This window comes from Podarcis pityusensis (genome assembly GCF_964106645.2).
Source record: "Podarcis pityusensis genome assembly, chromosome: 3".
Lineage (NCBI taxonomy): Eukaryota > Metazoa > Chordata > Lepidosauria > Squamata > Lacertidae > Podarcis > Podarcis pityusensis.
In genome coordinates, this window is record NC_138026.1 from 36,737,620 (window position 1) to 36,761,315 (window position 23,696).

The 23,696-nt window shown below is 44.0% G+C and overlaps 2 protein-coding genes across 8 annotated transcripts in view; one reads left to right on the forward strand and one right to left on the reverse strand.

The window, feature by feature from the left end:
- The window catches only part of COL19A1 (collagen type XIX alpha 1 chain), a 189,535-nt gene that overhangs the window by 123,871 nt on the left and 41,968 nt on the right, over positions 1-23,696 (forward strand). For all 7 annotated transcript variants that reach the window (XM_080997970.1, XM_080997972.1, XM_080997971.1 and 4 more), the window contains exons 18-20: positions 15,987-16,040; positions 22,970-23,014; positions 23,395-23,430. In XM_080997970.1, the coding sequence (XP_080854096.1) occupies positions 15,987-16,040; positions 22,970-23,014; positions 23,395-23,430 (135 nt within the window). The remainder of the gene's footprint in view (positions 1-15,986; positions 16,041-22,969; positions 23,015-23,394; positions 23,431-23,696) is intronic.
- On the reverse strand, positions 273-5,541 carry LOC308473013 (putative CENPB DNA-binding domain-containing protein 1; the record flags this gene model as incomplete). Its single annotated transcript, XM_080998264.1, has 3 exons — positions 5,360-5,541; positions 4,636-5,236; positions 273-471 (listed from the first exon to the last, which is right to left on the reverse strand). Exons 2-3 carry the CDS (start codon positions 5,217-5,219, stop codon positions 273-275), a joined length of 783 nt encoding a protein of 260 aa, XP_080854390.1. The 5' UTR covers positions 5,220-5,236; positions 5,360-5,541.

The window sequence follows — 23,696 nt, forward strand, 5'->3', positions numbered from 1 at the left end:
GGGAGGAGTTGTGAGCGGGAGCCGGTTCCCCCTGCGTCAGTTTACCCGGCTGCTGTGCCCGTAGGCCAGCCAATAGGGCTGGCTTGGGGGCGGGGTTTAGCCGCATTCAAGCAGCCGCGGCAGCTCTGTGCCCTCATTCTGCACCCTCGTTTGGTCCTCCCGACATCCAGATCATTCAGCTGGGGGGAAACGACTTAGCATTCAGGAAGAGCTTGGACTTGTTATTGAACATAAAGAAGGACTTACATGAACTTGCTGCTCTGTTTCCCGAGTCAACCTTGTTTTGGTCCTCCCTTCTGAAGAGGAGAGTTTGGTGTGGCAGTCATTGCCCTGTGGCCATTGACAAATCCAGGAAACTCTTGAATCATGTGGTCGCTTGCAAATTGTGTTATATGAATGACCACATGATCGAGCATGCTGACATCAAGTTCAGCGAGGTGGCTCTGTTTCGATCCAATGGCATTCATTTGTCTAATCATGGAAATGATGTGTGGTTGGCCAATATCATCAAAAGCATTAGGGATTGGTTGCAGCTGTGAGTGTATTTGGCGGCGAGCCCTTTTTGGCTCGGGTGGCGGTTAGGCATTGGAATATGTGTCGTGTGTTGGAGGGCAGGTTGTTGCCATCACCTACCCCTCCCCTTGTTGGGTATTCCATTAAAGGAATCCGGCGGTCGTGGATCCTGTCCGATGCCCTGCTGGTGGCTAGGGCCATGGCACGACCCCCGGTGACATCAGAGGAAGCTTCCAGTTGTATTTGCATCAACAAGCTCCTCCCACTGGTTGTTAACCTTCAGGTGACTCCCTGCTGAGCGGGGTGGAGGCATTTGATCCAATGCCTATGCCAATACCACTCACATGCTGTAACCAATAAAGTTGTGGCCTTCTTTAGCCCATTAATCTAAAATACATGTGTCCTTGTGTCTTATTTATCTCTAAGTGGGTGGCGGGTCCTCGACTCACAAATCTGGTGGTGATATTCGAAGGCACAGAAGGCTAGAGCAGAAAAGATTAATTAGTTTACAAAAAAGTAGGCTTTGTTTAGAGAAATTACTGGGGGCTCAGATGACTTATAATCTTTTTTTAGAGGCCTAGTCAGAAACAAAATTTATTGTGAGAAGAAAATGAATCATAGAATCATAGAGTTGGAAGAGACCACAAGGGCCATCGAGTCCAACCCCCTGCCAAGCAGGAAACACCATCAGAGCACTCCTGACATATGGTTGTCAAGCCTCTGCTTAAAGACCTCCAAAGAAGGAGACTCCACCACACTCCTTGGCAGCAAATTCCACTGTCAAACAGCTCTTACTGTCAGGAGGTTCTTCCTAATGTTTAGGTGGAATCTTCTTTCTTGTAGTTTGGATCCATTGCTCCGTGTCCGCTTCTCTGGAGAAGCAGAAAACAACCTTTCTCCCTCCTCTATGTGACATCCTTTTATATATTTGAACATGGCTATCATATCACCCCTTAACCTCCTCTTCTCCAGGCTAAACATGCCCACCTCCCTTAGCCGTTCCTCCTAAGGCATCGTTTCCAGGCCTTTGACCATTTTGGTTGCCCTCCTCTGGACACGTTCCAGTTTGTCAGTGTCCTTCTTGAACTGTGGTGCCCAGAACTGGACACAGTACTCCAGGTGAGGTCTGACCAGAGCAGAATACAGTGGCACTATTACTTCCCTTGATCTAGATGCTATACTCCTATTGATGAGGCCCAGAATTGCATTGGCTTTTTTAGCTGCCACGTCACACTGTTGGCTCATGTCAAGTTTGTGGTCAACCAAGACTCCTAGATCCTTTTCACATGTACTGCTCTCAAGCCAGGTGTCACCCATCTTGTATTTGTGCCTCTCATTTTTTTTGCCCAAGTGCAATACTTTACATTTCTCCCTGTTAAAATTCATCCTGTTTGTTTTTGCCCAGTTCTCTAATCTGTCAAGGTCGTTTTGAAGTGTGATCCTGTCCTCTGGGGTGTTAGCCACCCCTCCCAGTTTGGTGTCATCTGCAAATTTGATCAGGATGCCCTTGAGTCCATCATCCAAGTCGTTGATAAAGATGTTGAATAAGACCGGGCCCAAGACAGAACACTGTGACACCCCACTAGTCACTCTTCTCCAGGATGAAGAGGAACCATTGATGAGCACCCTTTGGGTTCGGTCAGTCAGCCAGTTACAAATCCACTGAGTGGTAGCATAGTCAAGACCGCATTTTACCAGCTTCTTTACAAGAATATCATGGGGCACCTTGTCAGATGCCTTGCTGAAATCAAGGTAGGCTACATCCACTGCGTTCCCTTCATCTACCAGGCTTGTAATTCTGTCAAAAAATGAGATCAGGTTAGTCTGACATGACTTATTTTTCAGAAATCCATGCTGACTATTGGTGATCACAGCATTCCTTTCTAGGTGCTCACAGACTGTTTGCTTAATGATCTGCTCCATAATCTTCCCTGGTATTGATGTCAGACTGACTGGGCGGTAATTATTTGGGTCCTCTCTTTTCCCCTTTTTGAAAATAGGGACAACATTTGCCCTCCTCCAGTCTGCCGGGACTTCGTCTGTTCTCCAGGAATTCTCAAAGATGACTGCCAGTGGTGCTGAGATCACATCTGCCAGTTCTTTTAATACTCTTGGATGCAGTTCATCTGGCCCTGGAGACTTGAATACATCTAAACTAGCCAAGTATTCTTGTACAGTGGTGCCCCGCAAGACGAATGCCTCGCAAGACGGAAAACCCGCTAGACGAAAGGGTTTTCCGTTTTTCAATGCGCTTTGCAGGACGAATTTCCCTATGGGCTTGCTTCGCAAGACGAAAATGTCTTGCGAGTCTTGAGATTTTTTTTTCACTCCCCCCCCTTTTTCTAAGCTGCTAAGCCTTTAATAGCCTTTTAGCAGCTAAGCCGCTAAGCCTTTAATAGTCGCTAAACCGCTAATAGCGCTAATCCGCTAAGCCGCTAATAGGGTTGCTTCGCAAGACGAAAAAACCGCTAGACGAAGTTACTCGCGGAACGGATTAATTTCGTCTTGCGAGGCACTACTGTACTATCTCCTTAGTTATTCTGGGCTGTGTTTCCTGAGAGATGAGAGATGGTGGACCAGCATCTCAACTCCCACACTTGCAAGCAACCTTGTCGCTGCTGATTTCTGTTTGTCCATCCATAGATTATGTTTTTTTTCCTTTCCCACCCTGCTGAGATCCTGTTTAGCAGAAGTTGCCAGAGGATATACAGTGGTGCCTCGCAAGACGAAATTAATTCGTTCCGCGAGTTTTTTCGTCTAGCGAATTTTTCGTCTTGCGAAGCATGGTTTCCCATAGGAATGCATTGAAATTCAATTAATGCGTTCCTATGGTCAAAAAAAGTCCAATCAAAGCCAAATTTGGTACAACAAGAGTTTATTAACTGCTCTTTAAAGTCACACATACTTTAAAGAGCATATCAAAAATTGAAGGAACAATAAATTAAGTTTCTAAACATGACAGGAAAAACATTTAAAAATCAAAAAAGGGTACATTACATTTTCTAAGACTCTGGGGGACCACTCGAAGAAGGTTCCTCTTCCACTCTTTGCTTCTTGCTGAGGAACCTGTCCATGGTCTGCTGCTTCATCCGCCTTTTCAGCAGCTCCCTGAGAGGCAACATGACCGTCGTATCAAAAGTGTTCGCTTGGTCATGTGCCACGTGCTTGTCAGGGTGGTGCCGCTCTGCAAAAGCCTGCACCTCCTTCCACTTCTGGCAAATGTCCCTCAGTTCTTTGGAGGACGGCCGTTCCTCAGTTGCTTCCTCCTCTTCCAGCGAGGCCTGCTCCTGCGCAACCTCTGACTGCAGTTCAACCAGCTCCTGGGTAGTCAGCTCGTGGTCGTGCTCCTCCACCAGCTCGCAGACGTCCTCCTCTGTGACCTCCAGGCCCATGGTCCTCCCCAAGGCAACAATGTCCTGCACCACTGTCGACTCTGGTGCATCAGAGTCACTTGGTGCCACACAGTCCGGCCACAGGCTGCGCCAAGCGCAATTCAGATTTCTCTGGCTGATCCCGTTCCAGGCCGTGGTGATCATCTTCAAGCAGGTGACGATGTCGAAGTGGTCCTTCCAGAATTCCCGCAGGGTGATGGTGGTGCAATCAGTCACCTTGAAGCATCGCCTGAAAAGCTCCTTGGTGTAGAGTTTCTTGAAATTGGCGATGACCTGCTGATCCATCGGCTGGAGCAGTGGCGTGGTGTTAGGCGGCAGGAACATGATGTTGATGAAGCTGAACTCATCCAACAAGTCCACCTCAAGGCCTTTAGGATGAGCAGGAGCATTGTCCATCAGAAGCAAAGCCTTCAGCGGCAGGTCGTTGTCCAGCAGGTACTGTTTGACAGCAGGGCCAAAGGCAAGATTGACCCAGTCCACAAACAGCACACGTGTGACCCAAGCCTTGCTGTTGGATCGCCACATGACACTCAGCCGCTCCTTGTCGACCTTGTGTTTCTTGAAGGCCCGTGGGTTCTCCGAGTGGTACACCAGCAGGGGCTTGATCTTCAGGTCGCCGCTTGCGTTGGCACAGAAGAGCAGGGTCAGACGGTCCTTCATGGGCTTGTGGCCAGGCAACTTGGCCTCCTCCTGTGTGAGGAAAGTCCTTTTGGGCATCCTCTTCCAAAACAGTCCGGTCTCGTCGCAGTTGAAGACCTGCTGTGGAACGTAGCCCTCCGTCTTCACAACCTCCAGGAACTCCAAGGCAAAGTCTTCAGCCGCAGGAACATCAGAACTGGCAGCCTCTCCATGCCTGACCACGCTGTGGATTCCGGATCTTGCCTTGAACCGGTCAAACCAGCCTCTGCTTGCCTTGAAGACTTCTGGCTCGGCTGAGGTTCCTGGCTGTTCCCGGATGAGGTCTGCGTGCAAGGCCTTGGCCTTCTCACAAATGACGGCCTCAGTCACTGTGTCCCCTGCACGCTGCTTCTCTTCTAACCAGATGAGCAGCAACTTCTCGACCTCCTCCAGAACAGCTGGGCGGTTCTTCACGATCCTGGTGACTCCCTTGGCTGCATCAGTCGCAAGGATCTTCTCCCTCATCTTCAGGATGGTCCCGATGGTCGATGGGTTCCTGCCGTACTCCCTGGCGAGGTCCGTCACACGCATTCCACCGTCGTGCTTCCGGATGATCTCCTTCTTCATCTCCAGCGTCACCTTCTCCTTCTTCCTCTCGCCGGCCTCCGCAGCAGCAGCAGTCTTCTTGGGTCCCATGGCAGCACAGCTGTTACCTTTGTAAACTCAGAAAAAGAAAAAAAAAATCAGCAATTCAAACCCAGAACCAAGTCCTTGAATTCCAAACACCCAACCCAAAATCCAAAAACCCCCAAAAAAGTTTTAAAAGTTTAACTTACGAAATGGCTGCAAATCACCAAAGTCTTCAAAATCCTCAAATGGCTGCAAAAGAAGTTTTGGGAAAGCTTTAAAAATCACCAAAGTCTTCAAAAAACTCAACTGTTCCCCCAGCCCCTCCCCAACTGTTGCAAACCCCTCCCCAACTGTTGCAAACCCCTCCTCAACTGTTCCCCCAGCCACCCAGCACACAGAAATTCAAAAATTCAAAACCCAGAAATTTTTTTCAAAAAACAACAACATGGCCCAATGGTCACAGAAAACCATAAAAATGCAAAAAAACCCCACACAAGCTCCCAGATTCCTGCAAACCCCTCCCCAACTGTTCCCCCAGCCACCCAGCACACAGAAATTCAAAAATTCAAAACCCAGAAATTTTTTTCAAAAAAAACCAACATGGCCCAATAGTCACAGAAAACCATAAAAATTCAAAAAAAACCACACAAGCTCCCAGATTCTTGCAAACCCCTCCCCAACACCAAGTCCTTGAATTCTAAACACCCCAACCCAAAATCCAAAAAACCCCAAAAAAGTTTCAAAAGTTTAACTTCCCAAACAGCTGCAGAAGAAGTTTTGGAAAAGCTTCAAAAATCCAGCAAACTCTTTAAAAAGCTCAGAAAGGCCACCACACCGCGTGCAATGTGTTGCTCCTCGAGGTCAAGTCGCAACTGCACCTCTTCCAGCAATGCACCCTGGGTTTTAACGGTTTTACGAAAAAGGAAACAAACTTGCAAGACGCTTTCGTCTTGCGAAGCAAGCCCATAGGGACATTCGTCTTGCGAAGCAACTCGAAAACGAAAAAACCTTTCGTCTTGCGAGTTTTTCGTCTTGCGAGGCGTTCGTCTTGTGGGGCACCACTGTACGTGTTATTGTCTTTCCCCTTGATAATACACATTTCAGAGCAAATCACCATGTTTCAAACATACAACAATATTTATTTCTCCAGAATATCTGTATACATTCTGCTACAATCATTTCCCTTATCACACATCTTCCATTCACATGATATTGCTTTAGTTTTCTTATGTAAAGGAAGTATCTTTTGTTGTTATGCACAGCAACCATAATAACCTTCCAAGTGTTCATTTAGAGCCCAATTTTCATTGCAGCTTTTGAAATGTAAGCAATTGAGTGGTATTCAACTATGTTTTACTCAACCTATTGCAATTAATAAACATGGCCAAGTTGGATCCATTAATTTCAGTAGGTCTCTTCTGATTACATCTTAGCTGTATGCCACCCAAATGTATCATTAAAAATATGCATTGGTGAAATTGTGCTGTAAAAGTATTTTTTTAAAAAAAAGAACAATCTTGTGCAAGATTACCGAAAAGTAAGTTTGCAGAGTGCAACAGGGTTTATTCTCAGGGACAGTTTTGTAGGATTGCAGCCTTAATAAGTGTTCAAAAAACATAATTTGTTTATTGTCACTGAAAAGCTTCAATATTTGGCCTTTATTTTTCTCTTCAGCACCGTATGCAGTCCGTTCAAAAAGCCCTTCACCCCCCCATCTGTATATTAATTCTGTATAGTTATATCCTGTCATAAGTCAAGATATACATTTTTGTGCCACCACAACAGCTATCTTAAGTAGCTAGTGGTTTGCTTTGGAAATCTCATTTCCAATGCTTCTGGAAAGATTGTCACCCTTCCAGGGTTTCTGGAAGTGAATGAATGTTTCAGTTAATTATAGTAAACAGAATATCAGAGGCATTATAAGATCAGTTCATGGGGGTATGGGTATTGCAGAGCTTTTTTCTTCCTATTTGCATGTGTATTAGAGAAGAATTCCTTACCCACATTGGGCCCTATTGTTTGCTATTTTATTAGTTTTTCATCATTGGCAGGGCAAGGTTTCTTCCTTTTATTTTTATTTATTTAGAGCATTTTTGCTCCATTCATCCCCAAAGGCTCCCAAAGCAGCTTGCATGAAATCAAAAGAAGGCACCCCCTCCCCGCAGGCTTGCATTCAAACAAATGGGGGGGGGGGGAGAGAGAAATACAGCACACAAGGGAAAGGGGACAAGGAGGGAAGAGGAAAATAAAACTCAGAACTCCGGCACCAATTTCTAGACAGTTGTTCTTATACTGACCAGCTGGCATAGTTCAGAGGCAGGACGTGCCTGATGGAACTGGGCCTCCAGCAAAGTGGATGTAAATGAACCCTGCTTCCTATCTTTGCTACTGAGATAGCCTGATGAAATGGCTACCCCACCCCCATGACAGCTGAGGGAAAGGAGGCTTGATGGAGCTGGCCTGTCACAACAGAGCCGGTGGAGAGAGCTCTGCTTCTCAGCTCTCCCACTGCTAGAATAGCTGCCCACAGATGACAGTTGAGATTCTGCCAGCTGTTACTGATACCTTGTGTGGCCTCTTCAGCAAGAATCTCAGGCTTATTTTCATTTGTCACAGAAATAAGGTGGGTCCTAATTATATTCCCAAGCAGGCAAATGCATAGTTTTGCAGCACAGCTCTCGTTGATTTTGGGTGGGGGGGTTGGGAGCAACCAGCATGTTGTGCTGCCTAGAAACTTGGGCTTGGGGAGAATTGGGTTCAAGACCCACTTTAGCCGCAAAAGTTCAGAGTGGCCTCTTTCATCCTTTCAACACAAATATTCTGCTTCCGTGGCTCTTAGCCGCTTCTCTTTGATGCGGCTGCGTTAAAAGATCTCCGTGTTTCATTGCAAAGCATTTAGAGGGGTGGAAAGGGAGTTGGGGGGTGGGTGGCTCTGTTTACCAAAGAAGTCATAGAGTGGGTGGAAGTGATGACTCAGAAGTGTTTTCCAGATGGGCAGATAAATTATCTGCCTTTTAATGTTCCTTTTCTTGTCCTGTGAAGAAATGTCAAAAATTCTCTTCTACCATTATGCCACCAATACTGCCTGTTTCCTATAAATAATATTGATTAACGTATAGTGTTCTGGGGCCCCATGGATCGATACAACAATTCCACCACTGCTAGAAAGCAGAGATCAAAGTGCAACTAACATAGTCTGGACCCTTCACCCCACTATTCTATACACGTATCAAAACTTAGTTTTAAATTAATATTTCATTGGTATGTGGTAAGTCTGAAAAATATTCAAAGGAGCAGAATGTGCTGAATTATTATTCAAGGGAGAGGTCTTTTTGAATGACAGGTAACCTTGTGATGTTTAAACTTTTTTGAAGGGGGTGCTGTTGAGATTTACATCTTCAATAAGTAGATTGAAATAAAGAAGTATATACATGTACATACCCTGTTTCCCCGAAAAGAAGACACTGTCTTATGTTAATGTTTGCTCCCAAAGATGTGCTAGGTCTTATTTTCAGGGAATGTCTTATATTTCCATGAAGAAGAATATGGTACACATATGTCTAATTGTGAGTCAGCCAGACTCCGTCAGGGCAGAGCGAGCAGCAGGCGGCAGCTTGTCCTGGCGGCAGCATGGGCTCTCTGATTTAAAGAGACCTCGCACTGCCTGAACAGCTCCGGCTGCGCTGCGGCCAATCACTGAGCTGCGCAGCGGCGCTCGCCATTACGGTCCAGAGGAGTCAGATGCCTTACGGTAGCTTCGGGGGCCTTATATTCCGGGGAGGCCTCATGTTCGGGAAAGGCCTTATTATCGGGGAGGTCTTCTCTTTGGGAGATGCCTTATATTACAGCGAGAAGCAAAACTGGAAGTAGGTCTTATTTTCAGGGGATGTCTTACTCTCAGGGAAAGACGGTACAGAGCTTTTTCTTTCCCACTATACATTCAGACAAGGCTCAAATCCATGAGCTTCACCCATCTGACCATCTATTGTAGTTAGGCTTTGGAGTGGAATATACTTAAGTAGGTTATTCTTAAGCCCCTCCCCTTAAGGACCCACATTGTACCCTTGCTGAAGTGACTCTCCCTTCACAGTTTTGTGCCTGCCAGCCAAGGGGAGGAGGAAGGGATTTCCAGTTGTGAAGCTGAGTGGAAAGCATGCTTGCAAGAAAGGCTGCTATACCTGTAGGTGCATCTCCAAAGCTTTCGGTCAATCTTGACTGAAGCCCTCCAGATGCAGCCTTCCAGATGTGTAGCTTTGTAGCCCAGAGACCTGTAGCAATCCAGATGTGGCTGGACTACAACTCCTATCATCCCTTACCATTGGGCCATGCTGGTAGAGGCTGATGGGAGTTGGGAAGCCATCGGTATTTGAGGGGGAAGATCATTTTCTTTGAGAGTGCACTGCACAGGTGTTTATTACTGGAACTGAAAGATCGGTGGCATGTTAATTTTATGCATTCATTCTTCTAATCCTACCTTTAAGACCAGAATAGATAATCTAATTATACTATTTGACCTCTTGTGATAGACAGGCCGAAGATCAGTTTGTTTATTTACTATCTTGCAGGGCAAAAAAGCAGGAAGTGAATCATGAAATTTGGGGAAAGTAGCAGAAGCAGGCATTATAATATTTTAATAGGGAATGTACAATCCTTCAAATTTCTTCATTCCTTATGCTGTGGGAGAAATCTCACTTGATGTCCATTGCACAGCCAAGTCCTTTGCTCACCACCAACGACGAATGACACCCGAGAAGGTTTTTTTCTTGCTCGAACAGGAAAGGTTACAGCAAGTGATCATGAAAGTGATCAGAGGCTGAACCCTGATTTCTGTTTACAAGCAGTTTTTATAGTCATATAGGTTAGACATACAAGACACCCAGTGATACAGTCTTACTGTCGGCTTAACTGCAAAGTTAGGTGTTTCCAAACCTCAACTAGCTATGCATTTTCCTGTTTATACCCTTGTTTTAAAGGTCATGCCTTTGCATGCTCTTAATAATACTTCTCTCTACACACACTCTTGTGATTTGCTCTTTCTCTTTCCCTCTCTAAAGCTATTTTAAAAAATGGAGTTGGTCTTGCTTTGGTTGCAACACTTTTGTCGTGACAAGGTTTTAGAATTGAAGTGCTGTTTGATCTAAGGTAATCCTTGATAGCTAGACTGCAAAGGCTGGTCTGAGTTTGTGATGTTGCCTTAGCCAAAGAGGAAGAGGGGGACCTGTGAAGTGCAAGGTGCTCCCCACTATTGTGTTAACTATTAAAAAAGAGTGAATTTGTAAAGTGCACGTAAATCACAAACTGTCCATCACCCATGGCTGCAGCAGCTTTGACTTTACAGTGGTACCTCGGGTTAAGTACTTGATTTGTTCTGGAGGTCTGCTCTTAACCTGAAACTGTTCTTAACTTGAAGCACCACTTTAGCTAATGGGGCCACATGCTGCCGCTATACCGCCAGAGCACGATTTCTGTTCTCATCCTGAAGCAAAGTTCTTAACCTGAGGTAATATTTCTGTGTTAGCTGAGTCTGTAACCTGAAGCGTATGTAACCCAAGGTACCACTGTACTTCACAACTAATTCTACACTTCTGTATAATCTAGACAGAAAAGAGCAGTGTCTAAATAATTGTTAACTGACTTGCTTCTGCTAACCTGTTTTTCCTGAATGTGGCCTTGTGCCTCTAAGTTCCATAGAGCAGGCACGTCCAACAGGTAGATCACTGGTAGATCACTGGCTCCCCCCACAGGAGCTCAACAACTTTGCCTCCCCTAAAAAAAACTCTGAGCTGAACCCCAAAAAAATGGGGGTACATCACTGCCAGATTTTAATTCAGAAAGTAGATCGCAGCATCTTGGGAGTTGGCCACCCCTGCCATAGAGAGTTCTAAATGAACACATCGTCTTCCATTGTCTTTTGTTCTGAGAAAAGCCATTACCTGTATGAGATATCTGTACCTCCATCAGTTAAATGGCCTTTTAGGTTAGCCCCTTCCACTTACTTGGGTTTTTCTCTCTTATGTTTAAAATGTAATATTCAAAGGAAGAACAGCTAGGGGTTTCTGCCTTGTGGAGTATTTGTGATGTTTGCCCATTCAGTGCATTCTTATGGAACAGATGGAGCTTGCTGGAAAAAGCTTCAGTGTCAAAATGCAAATCATGCTCCCTTGACATATCATATTTACCTCATTTGTAGCTTTGTTAAGACACTTTACAGCTTGATTATATGGGAGCCAATCTATGCCCCCCTTAGGAAATGTATCCTCGGGATAGCCATCTGACATCAACAATCAAAACAAAACCACTGTATTAGTGCTATATTCTTCATACTGTTCTTCAAATTATCCCAATTCTCATTCTTTAGATGATAATATCTCTTGCTTATGAGCTTGGTGTACTGTGAAAAGCAATGATACTGGTATTAGAAGACTCACAGTTTAATCTTATTTGGGTTTACTTGCTAGTAACTTCCACTGTATTCAATGGGGCTTACTCCCAGGCAAATGTGTTTAGGATTTCATTGTTGGATATTAGAAATCTTATCATACAGGCCACCTTTTTATTCTGAATTTTCGGCTAAAAGGCAAAGAAAGATTCATTTCTCTGATATGCTAACAGATCCCTGCTTTCTCTTTGAATGTGAATAGTAGAATTATTTCTGAAAAAGTAAAAAAGTGATCACTACTTTTAAAATGTATACTTTTGTGGGGTTGCCTTGGTAGGACAAGAATAGTTATTTTGATCATATCCGGTAACCTCATGTTATTAATCTAAAGCAACATTTTAATACCGTATTTTTCGCTCCATAGGACGCACTTTTTCCCCTCCAAAAATGAAGGGGAAATGTGTGTGCGTCCTATGGGGCGAATGCAGGCTTTCGCTGAAGCCTGGAGAGCGAGAGGCATCGGTGCGCACCGACCCCTCTCGCTCTCCAGGCTTCAGGAAGCTATCCGCAAGCCTTGCAAGCCCGGTGGGAGTTCCCGCAGGCTCACAAGGCTTGCAGGCAGCAGCCTGCAGCCCCGGCGAGTGTCCGCAAGCCTTGCGCGCCCGGCAGGAGGTCCTGCCGAGCGCGCGAGGCTTGGGGCGGCAGCTTGTCGCCCGAAGCACGGGGAGCCCTCCGGAGGGCTCCCCGTGCTTCGGGCGAGTGTCTGCAAGCCTTGCGCGCCCGGCAGGAGGTCCCGCCGAGCGCGCGAGGCTTGGGGCGGCAGCTTGTCGCCCGAAGCACGGGGAGCCCTCCGGAGGGCTCCCCGTGCTTTGGGCGAGTGTCTGCAAGCCTTGCGCGCCCGGCAGGAGGTCCCGCCGAGCGCGCGAGGCTTGGGGCGGCAGCTTGTCGCCCGAAGCACGGGGAGCCCTCCGGAGGGCTCCCCGTGCTTCGGGCGAGTGTCTGCAAGCCTTGCGCGCCCGGCAGGAGGTCCCGCCGAGCGCGCGAGGCTTGGGGCGGCAGCCTGTCGCCCGAAGCACGGGGAGCCCTCCGGAGGGCTCCCCGTGCTTCGGGCGAGTGTCTGCAAGCCTTGCGCGCCCAGCAGGAGGTCCCACCGAGCGCGCGAGGCTTGGGGCGGCAGCTTGTCGCCCGAAGCATGGGGAGCCCTCCGGAGGGCTCCCCATGCTTCGGGCGAGTGTCTGCAAGCCTTGCGCGCCCGGCAGGAGGTCCCGCCGAGCGCGCGAGGCTTGGGGCGGCAGCCTGTCGCCCGAAGCACAGGGAGCCCTCCGGAGGGCTCCCCGTGCTTCGGGCGAGTGTCTGCAAGCCTTGCGCGCCCAGCAGGAGGTCCCACCGAGCGCGCGAGGCTTGGGGCGGCAGCTTGTCGCCCGAAGCATGGGGAGCCCTCCGGAGGGCTCCCCATGCTTCGGGCGAGTGTCTGCAAGCCTTGCGCGCCCGGCAGGAGGTCCCGCCGAGCGCGCGAGGCTTGGGGCGGCAGCCTGTCGCCCGAAGCACGGGGAGCCCTCCGGAGGGTGCCCCGTGCTTCTTGCAGGTGTGCACAAGGCTTGGGGCGGCAGCCGCGGCGGGGGGGGATAATTTTTTTTATTCATTCCCCCCCCCAAAAAAGACGAGGTGCGTCCTATGGGCCGGTGCACCCTGTAGAACGAAAAATACGGTACATTATGTTACTCAAATCCATATAGAATGCATTGTTAGGAAAAAGTTATGTAATTAAAACGAAGATATACTTTCGGGTTATCAGCTATTTTCTTCAAGGAAGATAACCAGTTCATTTGCCTTTCCAATCCAATAGTTTATTGTGCCTGATACCCCCCCCCCCCTTTTATATACATAAAGCAAAGGTATCACTGGAATTAATCAGAAGCTAGAACTGCAGATGTAAAACTAGGAGTTTTTGATTGGAATGCTGACTCAGCTATGCACTGTGTTGCTGAAAGACTAATGAAATAAGTATTTGTGTGAAGGAAAGTCAACAAACATATTTTACCATTCCAAAGGGCACAGTGTTAATCTCTAAAGGCCCAATTAACTAGTTACGAAATTATGAAATTGTTTATTTACTCATTCTATTACTTCTGAATTTTTGTATGGCTAATGGTAATAAAAATTATAATACAAATATATTCAGTGGGAGCTTGCATAGATTCCCTGTTTCGTTAGCATGGACCGGTCTTGGGTTATTTTTCTTGTTGTGATGCTAGAACATAGGTAGACTTTGAACTTGTGGATATGGCTAACGTTTATAAATAGACCCATTGCTTAAATAGTATGTTGTCTAAAAGTAAAGCATTATAATTGTAACATACTTCTCAAACTCCCAGGCAGGTCTTTCCCCTCGTCTGCTCCCTGATCCTTTTTAACTAGAGATACCAGCGATTGAATCAGATAACTTCTGCATGCAAAGCAAGGACCACTTAGCTCTGGTTTTACCCCTAAGTGTTGGTGTAAGACTGCCTTTCTTGGTCGAGGCTGACTTCCCATTCCCTTTGGTTCAGGGACCAAGTGCTTGACACTGAAGATCATAATCTCTCTGTGTTTATAATGCACCTGCTTATCTTTTTAAGAGTGCTGTGGGCATTAATGATATGGTGCTTACAAAGGACTCTGAACTGAAAACACTGAGTGGAATCCTAATTGATGTCGCTCCTCTAACAGAAAGCATCGGTTGGTGAAATGGAAAGGCAGATAATGTTTGGTTATTCTTCCTCTGCCCTGCAACCCCCTCCCTCCCTCCAGAATCTGCTCTGGAGGATTGGGAGACCCTTTTGAACATATAGGATATGTGCATGCATTTGAAGGCTGCAAGAAGGAAATTAAATTGCCCAAAATTATCGCCCTCCCTGTTCTGTTGACAGATGCCTTCTTTCAGTGGAGTGACACCAATTGTATTCCATCCTCTGAGAAGAGCATTATAATATATCAGAGATATTTAAAAATCATCTGGCTTAAGGCCAATATAAACAACAACAAAATGATAGTGTCCCTTGGTTTTTTTCCTGAATTGTATTTCTCTTTCTCTGTCTCTTACATAGTAACTGCTTTAAAATTGCTTTGCAAGGCTTATTTTTTTTTTATTTCTCTTTGGTCCTTAAAAAGTCTATATATTTGCATAGTTATAAATATTTATCATTTTGTAATTCTGGGCCTCGATGGCCGCAGCTATGATTGATCCTGTTCGGCATGCCCTGATTAGACCTTTTCAAAGTGTGGAAGCTTCTGTAGTAGGATAGCTCTCTTGGGGTGGTCCTCTGCTGAAATTTATGAACTGTGCTGAGACTAGCTTCGATTCCCTTGATGGTCCGCTTCTTTTTTGTGAATTTGACAGTCCTCTTAACCTGGAAAATCGTCTTGCTCTGTGATAAGGCAGGTGGAGGGGAGGATAATTCTAATACTGAATGTTTTCCCAATCCTTTTAGTTGGATTGTTGCTCTGCTTTCCAACCTTGACAGCTTCTCTAGACAGACTGTAGTTCAAAAAGGCACATTGGTTTGGTGTAAGTTGTATATTTATTTAAAACATTTATACATTGTCTTTTCATCAAAAAAAAAAAAAAGTTTGAGATGCCAAGTCAGACCATAACATTTGCAATAACATTTAAAATACTAAAAACAGCAGTAAACACACACAGAGACAGACACCATTACAGTATACTGTATCATCAGCATACTTTCACTTGAACTGTGGTTCTGTTGTAGCATTATCACATTAAGGGGAATGGCCTCAGCTTAGTGGTAGAGCACATGCTCTGCATATATAAAGTCCAAGGTTCAATCCCAGCTTTAAGAGCTAGTGCCAGTCAAAATAGTACAGTATTGGGGTAGATGGACTATTGGTCTGACCGTGTAAGGCATTTAACTGCCAAATAAATATTGTGTGTTACCAGGAGTAGAAAGTTTGGGGATTTGATATGTCTTATAGAAGTTGTTGGAAGTTTGCCACCACTCCCTTTCTAATGTAGCATTATACACCTTCAAGTTGTTAAGCCTGAACATTTTATGTTTATGGAGCCTGACAAAAGTGATTCAGACTAAGATTAATGTTAATTATATTTTTGTTGACCTTAGACAGTAATCAAATGTCTTTCAAATTTCATCTGCTTTGGATAAGAACAGGTCTTTTATTTCATAGATAGATACTGGGCTTGTTTTGGCAGCACTCATACTAAAATTGAATGATACAGAGAAGATTATTAGCATGGCCCCTGCACAAGGACAAACAGCAAAATTCCATATTTTTTTATGCTGGCCTGTGACAATTTTTCATATAAGATATATATAATCTCCAGTTGTGTGGAGATACTTTCAGTTCAGTTAAAATAAATGAATAATGCCTATCACACTATTTTGTCGAGCAAGAAATATTATATTGACCAGACACAATGAACTGTTTTCTCTTTCTAGGGTCCTCCAGGTGCGTTAGCACTTCAAGATTCCTTTAAAGGTCCATTTTACCAGGTATGGGCAATTATTTTACATGGGACGTTATGGAAGATATATGTGCTTGCACAACTTCTAATTTCATGTATCATTTGACAACTTTCCCCAAGATTTTAAATATTTGCTAAATGCCTGGGTTACATAATGGGTTGTTTAGAAAGCCATCATCTGGGAGGGAGGAAAGCAAGCATACAATTGGACATTCTCAACCTTTCTAGTTACAGGTCAAGGGTATCTTCTGCAAGAATCTCCTTCATGGTTACAGATTAATTTTTCGTGTATTTTCCCATCCTACCAGCTGACCCCAAATGCACAGCCCTTCGTTTTTGCCCATTGTGAAACATGTTGGTAACATTCTTGCAGATTTCCTGGGGATTTTGTTTTACACATTTCCAAATTGGAAAAAAAGTAAGAGAGGTTGGGTACTTAGTAACTGAGGGGAGGGGGCATGTTCATACCATGTAGACACATCCCATCAAAGACTGCCCTGTAGTGTGTATGGTAAACATTAGTTGAGGAATCAGAGGTAGAAAATCTAAAGCACTCCTCTGTGGACACTCTTGCACCAATGTGCACATGGAAAAATTGGATCTGGGTTATCAGTTGCACAAGATGACAGCCCTGCGTTTTATATATAGCCTTGATATATAGAGCCAGTGTGGTGTAGTGGTTAAGAGTGGTAGACTCGTAATCTGGTGAAACGGGTTCAATTTCCCGCTCCTCCACATGCAGCTGCTGGGTGACCTTGGGCCAGTCACACTTCTCTGAAGTCTCTCAGCCTCACTCACCTCACAGAGTGTTTGTTGTGGGGGAGGAAGGGAAAGGAGAATGTTAGCCGCTTTGAGACTCCTTTGGGTAGTGATAAAGCAGGATATCAAATCCGAACTCTTCTACTCTTCTTCTCTTCAAACTATTGGATCCAGTAAATTCAGTGCCACTACAAAATGCATTTCCCTAAATTCTAAGCTTGCCTACTCAGAAGCAGGCCCATTCAGATCAATGGGACTTAACTCCTAAGAAAGTTCACATGAGATTGCAGCCTTCAGTATACATATTTATTGTGCTGTAGCATTTACTGTCTAGAACCCCACTGGGTTTGAGTAATTGGAAATGCTGCTTTCTGCATATGTCTCCTAATCCATTCTCTGGTATGGAGCAACTAATTACATTGAGATATTCTCCCACCCCGAATAGTTTGTTTCTTGTAATCTTTCTTGGTGTACTTGGCATCCGTTTTAGTAGCCATCTAATTTCACATTATTTAAGATTAACTTTGTGGCAGGTGACATGAGCCACAGTGGAGGTCCTCAGGGTTTGATATACATCTGTCTGCAAGATTCATGTTTCTCACTACCATGAGGCTCTACAAATTCTTAAGTCATCTCATGTTTCCCAATTAATATCTTCTGGCCAAACATGGGCCAGCTGTTTTGCCTTCAAGAAATTAATCATCTTTTAAATCCTCTTACAGTGCATCAGCAAACTCCTCATTTCTGCTGCCCAGGGCAAAGCATTTAATGACTTATTTCCAAGCAAGCTACTTGCTTGAAAAGGAGTGCTAAGTTTAGTATTTGGGATGATGGAAGATGACTCACCAATCTAAACCTCAGATTTAGATACTTAGACTCTCTGGAACCAGAGATTCAACTCACAGCAGGGCTGATCCTGCAAGCCTGGTGATGAATTTTCAGAGCAGTATATCACATTAGCAGTATTTAGGAAAACAAATTGTCCTTTCTGGATGTTAAGGAACTATTAGAATGAGTGATTGGTCTTCATATGTTTGACATAAACATCACCATTCTCTTGAAATTATGTTATGTGGCCAATAAATTTCCCATCATGGAGCCTAAGAATAAATTAATTCCTATGTGTACAATGCATATTACTATTATTTACTCACCCTTCCCCCTAAGGTCCCAATTTAAAACAACTTACAAATACAGAAATAGGATGGGTCCTAAAAATGTACATCTCAAGTGTCAAAAGCCAAGATAAAGAGGTGTATGTGTAATGTATTTAAATCTCTGTATGGTAAAGGGATTCATGCAATATTCAAACAATGTTCAGATTTTTATAAGTGTACATGATTGGTTGGCAGATCTGTTCCGTTGATTTTAGCAAGTTTTCCAAGATCCAACAATAAACTTGCAATTACTAGGCTAAGATTCATTCTTACATAGCTGCATGGCTAAATGGGCTCCTGTTCTCCACTACAATTTGCTGAACGTATTCCTGTATTCCAAAGCTGAATGTATTCCTAGTCACAGAAAGGGAACTCTATTTTTTTTTTAATGATATTTATTAAAAAATTTAAAATTACAAAAGAGAACAAAAAAGAAAAAAAGAAAGAAAAAACAAAGAAAAGACAAACCACAGTCAAACAATACAGATTAATAAAAATCAAAATCAAAAAATAACACGACACAATTAAAAAACAAAAATATACCACAAACATTTAAAAACAAATCCAATATTCTCATATCTTTAACTGTCATTACCTTCTTTCTTTGACCTCCTCCTCCTCCCTTTTTTTGTATCCTGATTATTAATTGTCACAGCAAATCCTTTCCATATTTCATAATATTCTGTCATTACTTTACCTTAATCTATTTTAATCTTATCTTACTATGAAAACCTTAAAACTTAAAACTTAAATCTTATTTTTTACCAATTTCTCAGAACCATAATATTCTTACATAATTCTTTAAACATTTTTGCTAAAGCCAAATAATTTCGTTCCAACCTTTTTCTAACATTCATCAATTTTATAAAACAATCATAATAAAAGAAATAACAATCCAATCTTCATCCAGCGTCTCTTCCTCCTGGACCCGGGTTTTGTCAGTCCTTTCTATCCCATCAATCTAGCGCATTAACCTGGTAACCTTATGTCCGAGGCCCTTAAGTCTCTTCCATGTCCCTTCCGCAGCTCTTCTTCATATTTATAGCTATATTTTCCTTTATCTCCTACTTCTTTCACTCTTGGGAACTCCAGCTTGACAATGCTTTTGACCCTTCTCGACAAATCAGCCCCTTTTCCATAGTCCCCACTCCATGTGGTATTTAAGAACATGTTTCAAAGACCCTCCAAAATTGAGAGCCCCCACAACCCCAAACATCTCACGGCCCATTGCCAAGTCCAAACCTCCCTGCATAGGGGGTCTATCCAACCCCCTATTTCCAAACCAAACCAAACTTTATCTTTCCAAATCTGGCTTTTTCCAAGTTCATTTGTCAAATCCAAGAATTCATGTTCCTGCTTAGCCGCAGCTCCCTCCATCCCTGGCGCCCAAGATTCAGCAACATCCTCTTCCCTCATCTGTTCTGTCAGGGCACACTCCTGATCTAATTCCTGGGTGGGCTCTATATAATATCCCACTGCCTGTCCAAAATTTCTAATCGCATCAGTCATAAAATCCGTCTTCTCATGTAGCTGTTCCAGTAGGGCACTTGTTTTACAGAAAGCACTCAACAGAGCTTCTGAATACATTGTCCTGCAAGGTCAGAAGTCTATTCCCACGATCGTAATCTGTAACAGCTGCGAGCTTCCCAATTCAAAATTGGTTACAGTTTCACAGGCTCCCTCTAGAGGAAAAACTTCTGCTTGTTCTTTTCTTTTAAAAACAAATCTAACAACAACGTTTCCTTTTTCAGATATTTTGTTAATATTTGTTCCTTTAAAATGCGAAGGGGAACAATGGAATCACTATGTATCTCTTCCTTTAGCTATCTGTCAAAAATGTTTGTCTCTGGTCAATGAGCTTCAAAGAACGTCAGTCCTGACACCCCGCTCCAGGATCAAGACGGTGGAAAGTTACTTTACTTTACACTCACTTCTGCAGGTTTAAACAGTCCAGAAAAAATCCCCCCTCTTCTCCTGCTTCCGAAGGGGGTTCCACAATTTTAAATGATGAAAGTTAATCCTTTAGAAGCGATTTTCAGAACTTTAGTTTGCTGTGTCTTTGCTTTAATCTATCTACAAAGAAACGGAAGGCTGACTTCCTGTTTAGACCTTCCCGTTTCAGTGCCAAATTAAATTAAACTTTTAAGTCCAGTTTTCCTTTCTGCTCGCAAATCCTTATTTAGAGTCCAATTGTCCGAAACTTAAGTACTCACGGGTGGTTGTTTTAAAAGCCAAATTGTCCCAGGAAAAAGGCAGCGCTCTCCGGCAACGGCTGTGCGGCTTCGCTCCACGGAAGAAGCAGTTGACTCTCAGCACCGCGCCACTTCCCCCTCTTCGCTCCGGAGCCTGTTAGTGGGTTCCTTTGCGGGTTGGGGGGGCGCTAAAGGTGCCCGCCGAGTCCCATGGTCACAGGCTTCATCCGCCTGTGATTTTTGAATGGGTCCCCGCTTCACCGTAGCGGAAAAGACCCGATTCCCGTGGAGCTGGTCCCTCCAGTTCAGAGGGAATCCGCCATTGCCGATGGCGCCACCCCGGAAGTACAGAAAGGGAACTCTAAAGGTTCCCACCTACATCATAACTAGGTATCTGCATATGCTTTGTTCCATTCTCTCTCCTGACAACCACCATCGTAAAAATCAGACAGTCAGGAAAGATAATATTCATCAAACCCTGGCCGATGCACCCAAAATACTTCTATGGTACTGCCTCCAAAATTTTCATACCTCCCATACAAAAGTATGTGCAATCCTGAGATGTACTGTGTAGAACTGTATGTGTATGTGCTCCCTGAGTTATGGAAGCTGTCTCACATTGAATAGAGGCACAAATTCCTGATTTGTGAGGCAGTCTAAAATAAAGCTGCATTCATAGGCCTCGGCTCAAGACTTGCCATCTCTGAATGCTGATGTTAACATGACCTGACATTCCTGCTAGGTGGTTTGGAATCCAGCTTTCCATTCTCTTTTCTTCCAAAGCACCTTTCCAATCCTACCCTCCTTGCTAGTTTAGCAGGAAGGAACCAACTTCATACTTCTCAGATTCTTTCTTCCCCCTTCCACCCTCCCCCACATTTTGAAACTTCCAGGTTGCTTCAGCAGAGCACTCTCAGAATTCAGAAGTTCATTTGAATAAATGGAAGTCAAAGCTTTGATTAGGATTTTAATGTTTCACTTTAAATTGAGCTTTATTGACATTTGCTTACCACAAAAGTGTCTCTATAAACCCTCCGAGAAAGGAGCAGATGCTAAAGGTTTATGGCAAGGTTAGGGAACCTGCAGTCCTGCGCCAAATTTGGCCCAGCATGGGTCCAAATTTGGCCTGCAAGCTGGTTTTACCAAAACCTCACCCACCTGATATCATATGCATGACAGACAGAGACATGGTTGGATTAGCTGCATGAATTGAGGTCCTTGTGGAAAATGTAATTGTGCCAATGGTCCCTGCAGAGAAAGCAGGGTTGAACTCACCCCATTCAGGTGGTAAGTCTTAAGGGGTAGCATTGTTTATGTGACATTCACCCCTATCCACTTCCCAATCTTGAATACTCTGGATGGACTTGTGCAGGTAGACTCTGGTTGCAGTGAACAAACTGTGTACCTCTGTTATTGCCAATTCATATAGTCAACTTGGCATGCTGTGTGAATTAGCCCTTGACTTTCTCCCTTTAGCTCTCCTGCAGGAATTTTTGCCTATAACCAGCTGTTTTATCATTTGAAGCTCACATCTTTACCATTAGAGAGCCCATTGTTACTTTGAATAGATTCACATTTAACAGTTTCTTTTGTGTATGCAAAGTCATTTGCGTGATTTATATGGAGTTCTTGAACTGGAACATTTCCATTAGAATAAATTTCCAATATTTAAAATTTATATACATTCTGAAAACGTTGTTTTGTTCCACTTCCCTGTTTTGTCATTCTGATGTATTTTCCCTCCCAATTGTGCTTTTAATGAGCAAATAAAATGCACATACTGTTCTGAAAAGTACACTTATATGCAATGCTGCATGTTGAGGTTACAATGAAGAGCTTGGAAATGCTTGGTATCATTAAGAGACAGTGATTTTGCTTAAGGATTCCTAGTCTGTTAATTTTAAAATGAACCGAAGAACCAAAGCTCAGAGGCGATACATCCAAATGCTCATGTGAGGAATGATCCAACTATCAAGGCTAGACTTAAAGCTATTTTCATAAAAGTGGGGAATGAGGAAACAAGAGCCACTCATTCGGTCTCCACTATTTCTACTCTAATGCCTGAAGCAGGACTCCAGGGCTGCCACAAGAAAGATCTATCCAGTCTCCCTACAGCTCAAATAGGGGACTTGGAGCAGGTTGCCCAGGGTTGGTTTTAATTTAATCTGGGCACATATCTGAAGAAGCTTTTTCCAAAGATACACAACTGGTGTCATCATACTTGTTAAGATAAACTGAAAGCATTTTCTTAACTGCACAGACTATGGACCAAGTTCCAAAAGCGAGGGCATGTTCTCATTGGCTGACCCAAGAATTTCCTTGGCCTAGATGTTGGTCAAAGTCTGAGGCTGTAGTGTTTACTTTCCGGAAGAGCTGCAAAGCTCTCCTCTATAGACCGATGGAAACTCTGCAATTTCTGAATCACAGAATCATAGAGTTGGAAGGGACCATGAGGGTCATCTCATCCAACCCCCTGCAATGCAGGAATTTTTGCCCAGTGTGAGGCTCGAACACACAACCCTGACATTAAGAGTCTCATGTTCTACTGAATGAGCTATTAGGCTAAGTTCAAGACGTATATACTTTCTGAAAGAGCTGGGATACGTTCCTCTTTAGACCGACAGAAAGTGTGTGGTTTCTGTTTCACTTTTACTGCATTTGTTTCTAATTTATTTAATATTTTTATATTATTTCCCCTCCTCCCCATGAACCTGAAGGTGTCTGCATGTCTGGGTGTGTATTACTAAGGGCTTCACTCACCTACCTGCTCACCCCTTTGGTAACTGCCCTTCCCCCACATCTGACCTAATCCCCCTCCCTTAACAATATTGTTTTCTTTTTATTACAAGAGTTACCAAGAAAAAATGGGCTTGAAAGGAGCGAAAGGTGAAAAGGTATGTAATTTGCCACTCAGGGATTTAGGGGTGTCATGGTTTGTTTGTCTGCATGTGTTGGCTGGGAAGTAAGCATGGCTTGCACTCACTAACAGTCCAGGCATAACTAAATGTTGCCATACTGTCCAAGTATACTCTATAATCCTCATGTGTAGTTTGTGCATAGACAGAAATGTGTTCTCTGAATGTTTTCCCTGATGCATTAGGTTACAATATTTTGTTCTGTACTCTATTACTTTTCCTGATGCCAGCTCAATGCTTGTACGTGCCTTGACGGTTAGCTCTTATGTTCCTGTGCCAATTGTTGTGGGTTACACAATCGGGCGTTTCATGTAATATAGTCCATGTAAATATTAAGAAGGCTTATACTCTTGTCATAGGGAGAGCCTTCGGAGAAAGGAGGAAAGGGCGATCCAGTAAGTACAGCTAAAACCTGTCACTGTGGTTTCTTTCTAGTATTTATTCTTGGTTTGCTTCATACAGTCGGTGTATTTGCAGAAGTCTGCATGATAAAGTATGAACGTAAAAATATCACAGATCTCGTGTCGCTGCTGTTCTGTTGCCTACATGTCAACGTGAATCATTTTCAGGAGCCTTCCCCAACTGGTACCTTCAAGGTGTTGTCAAACTACAACTCCCATAGGTCCCAACCAGCATGGTTAGTGGTCAGGGATAACAGGAA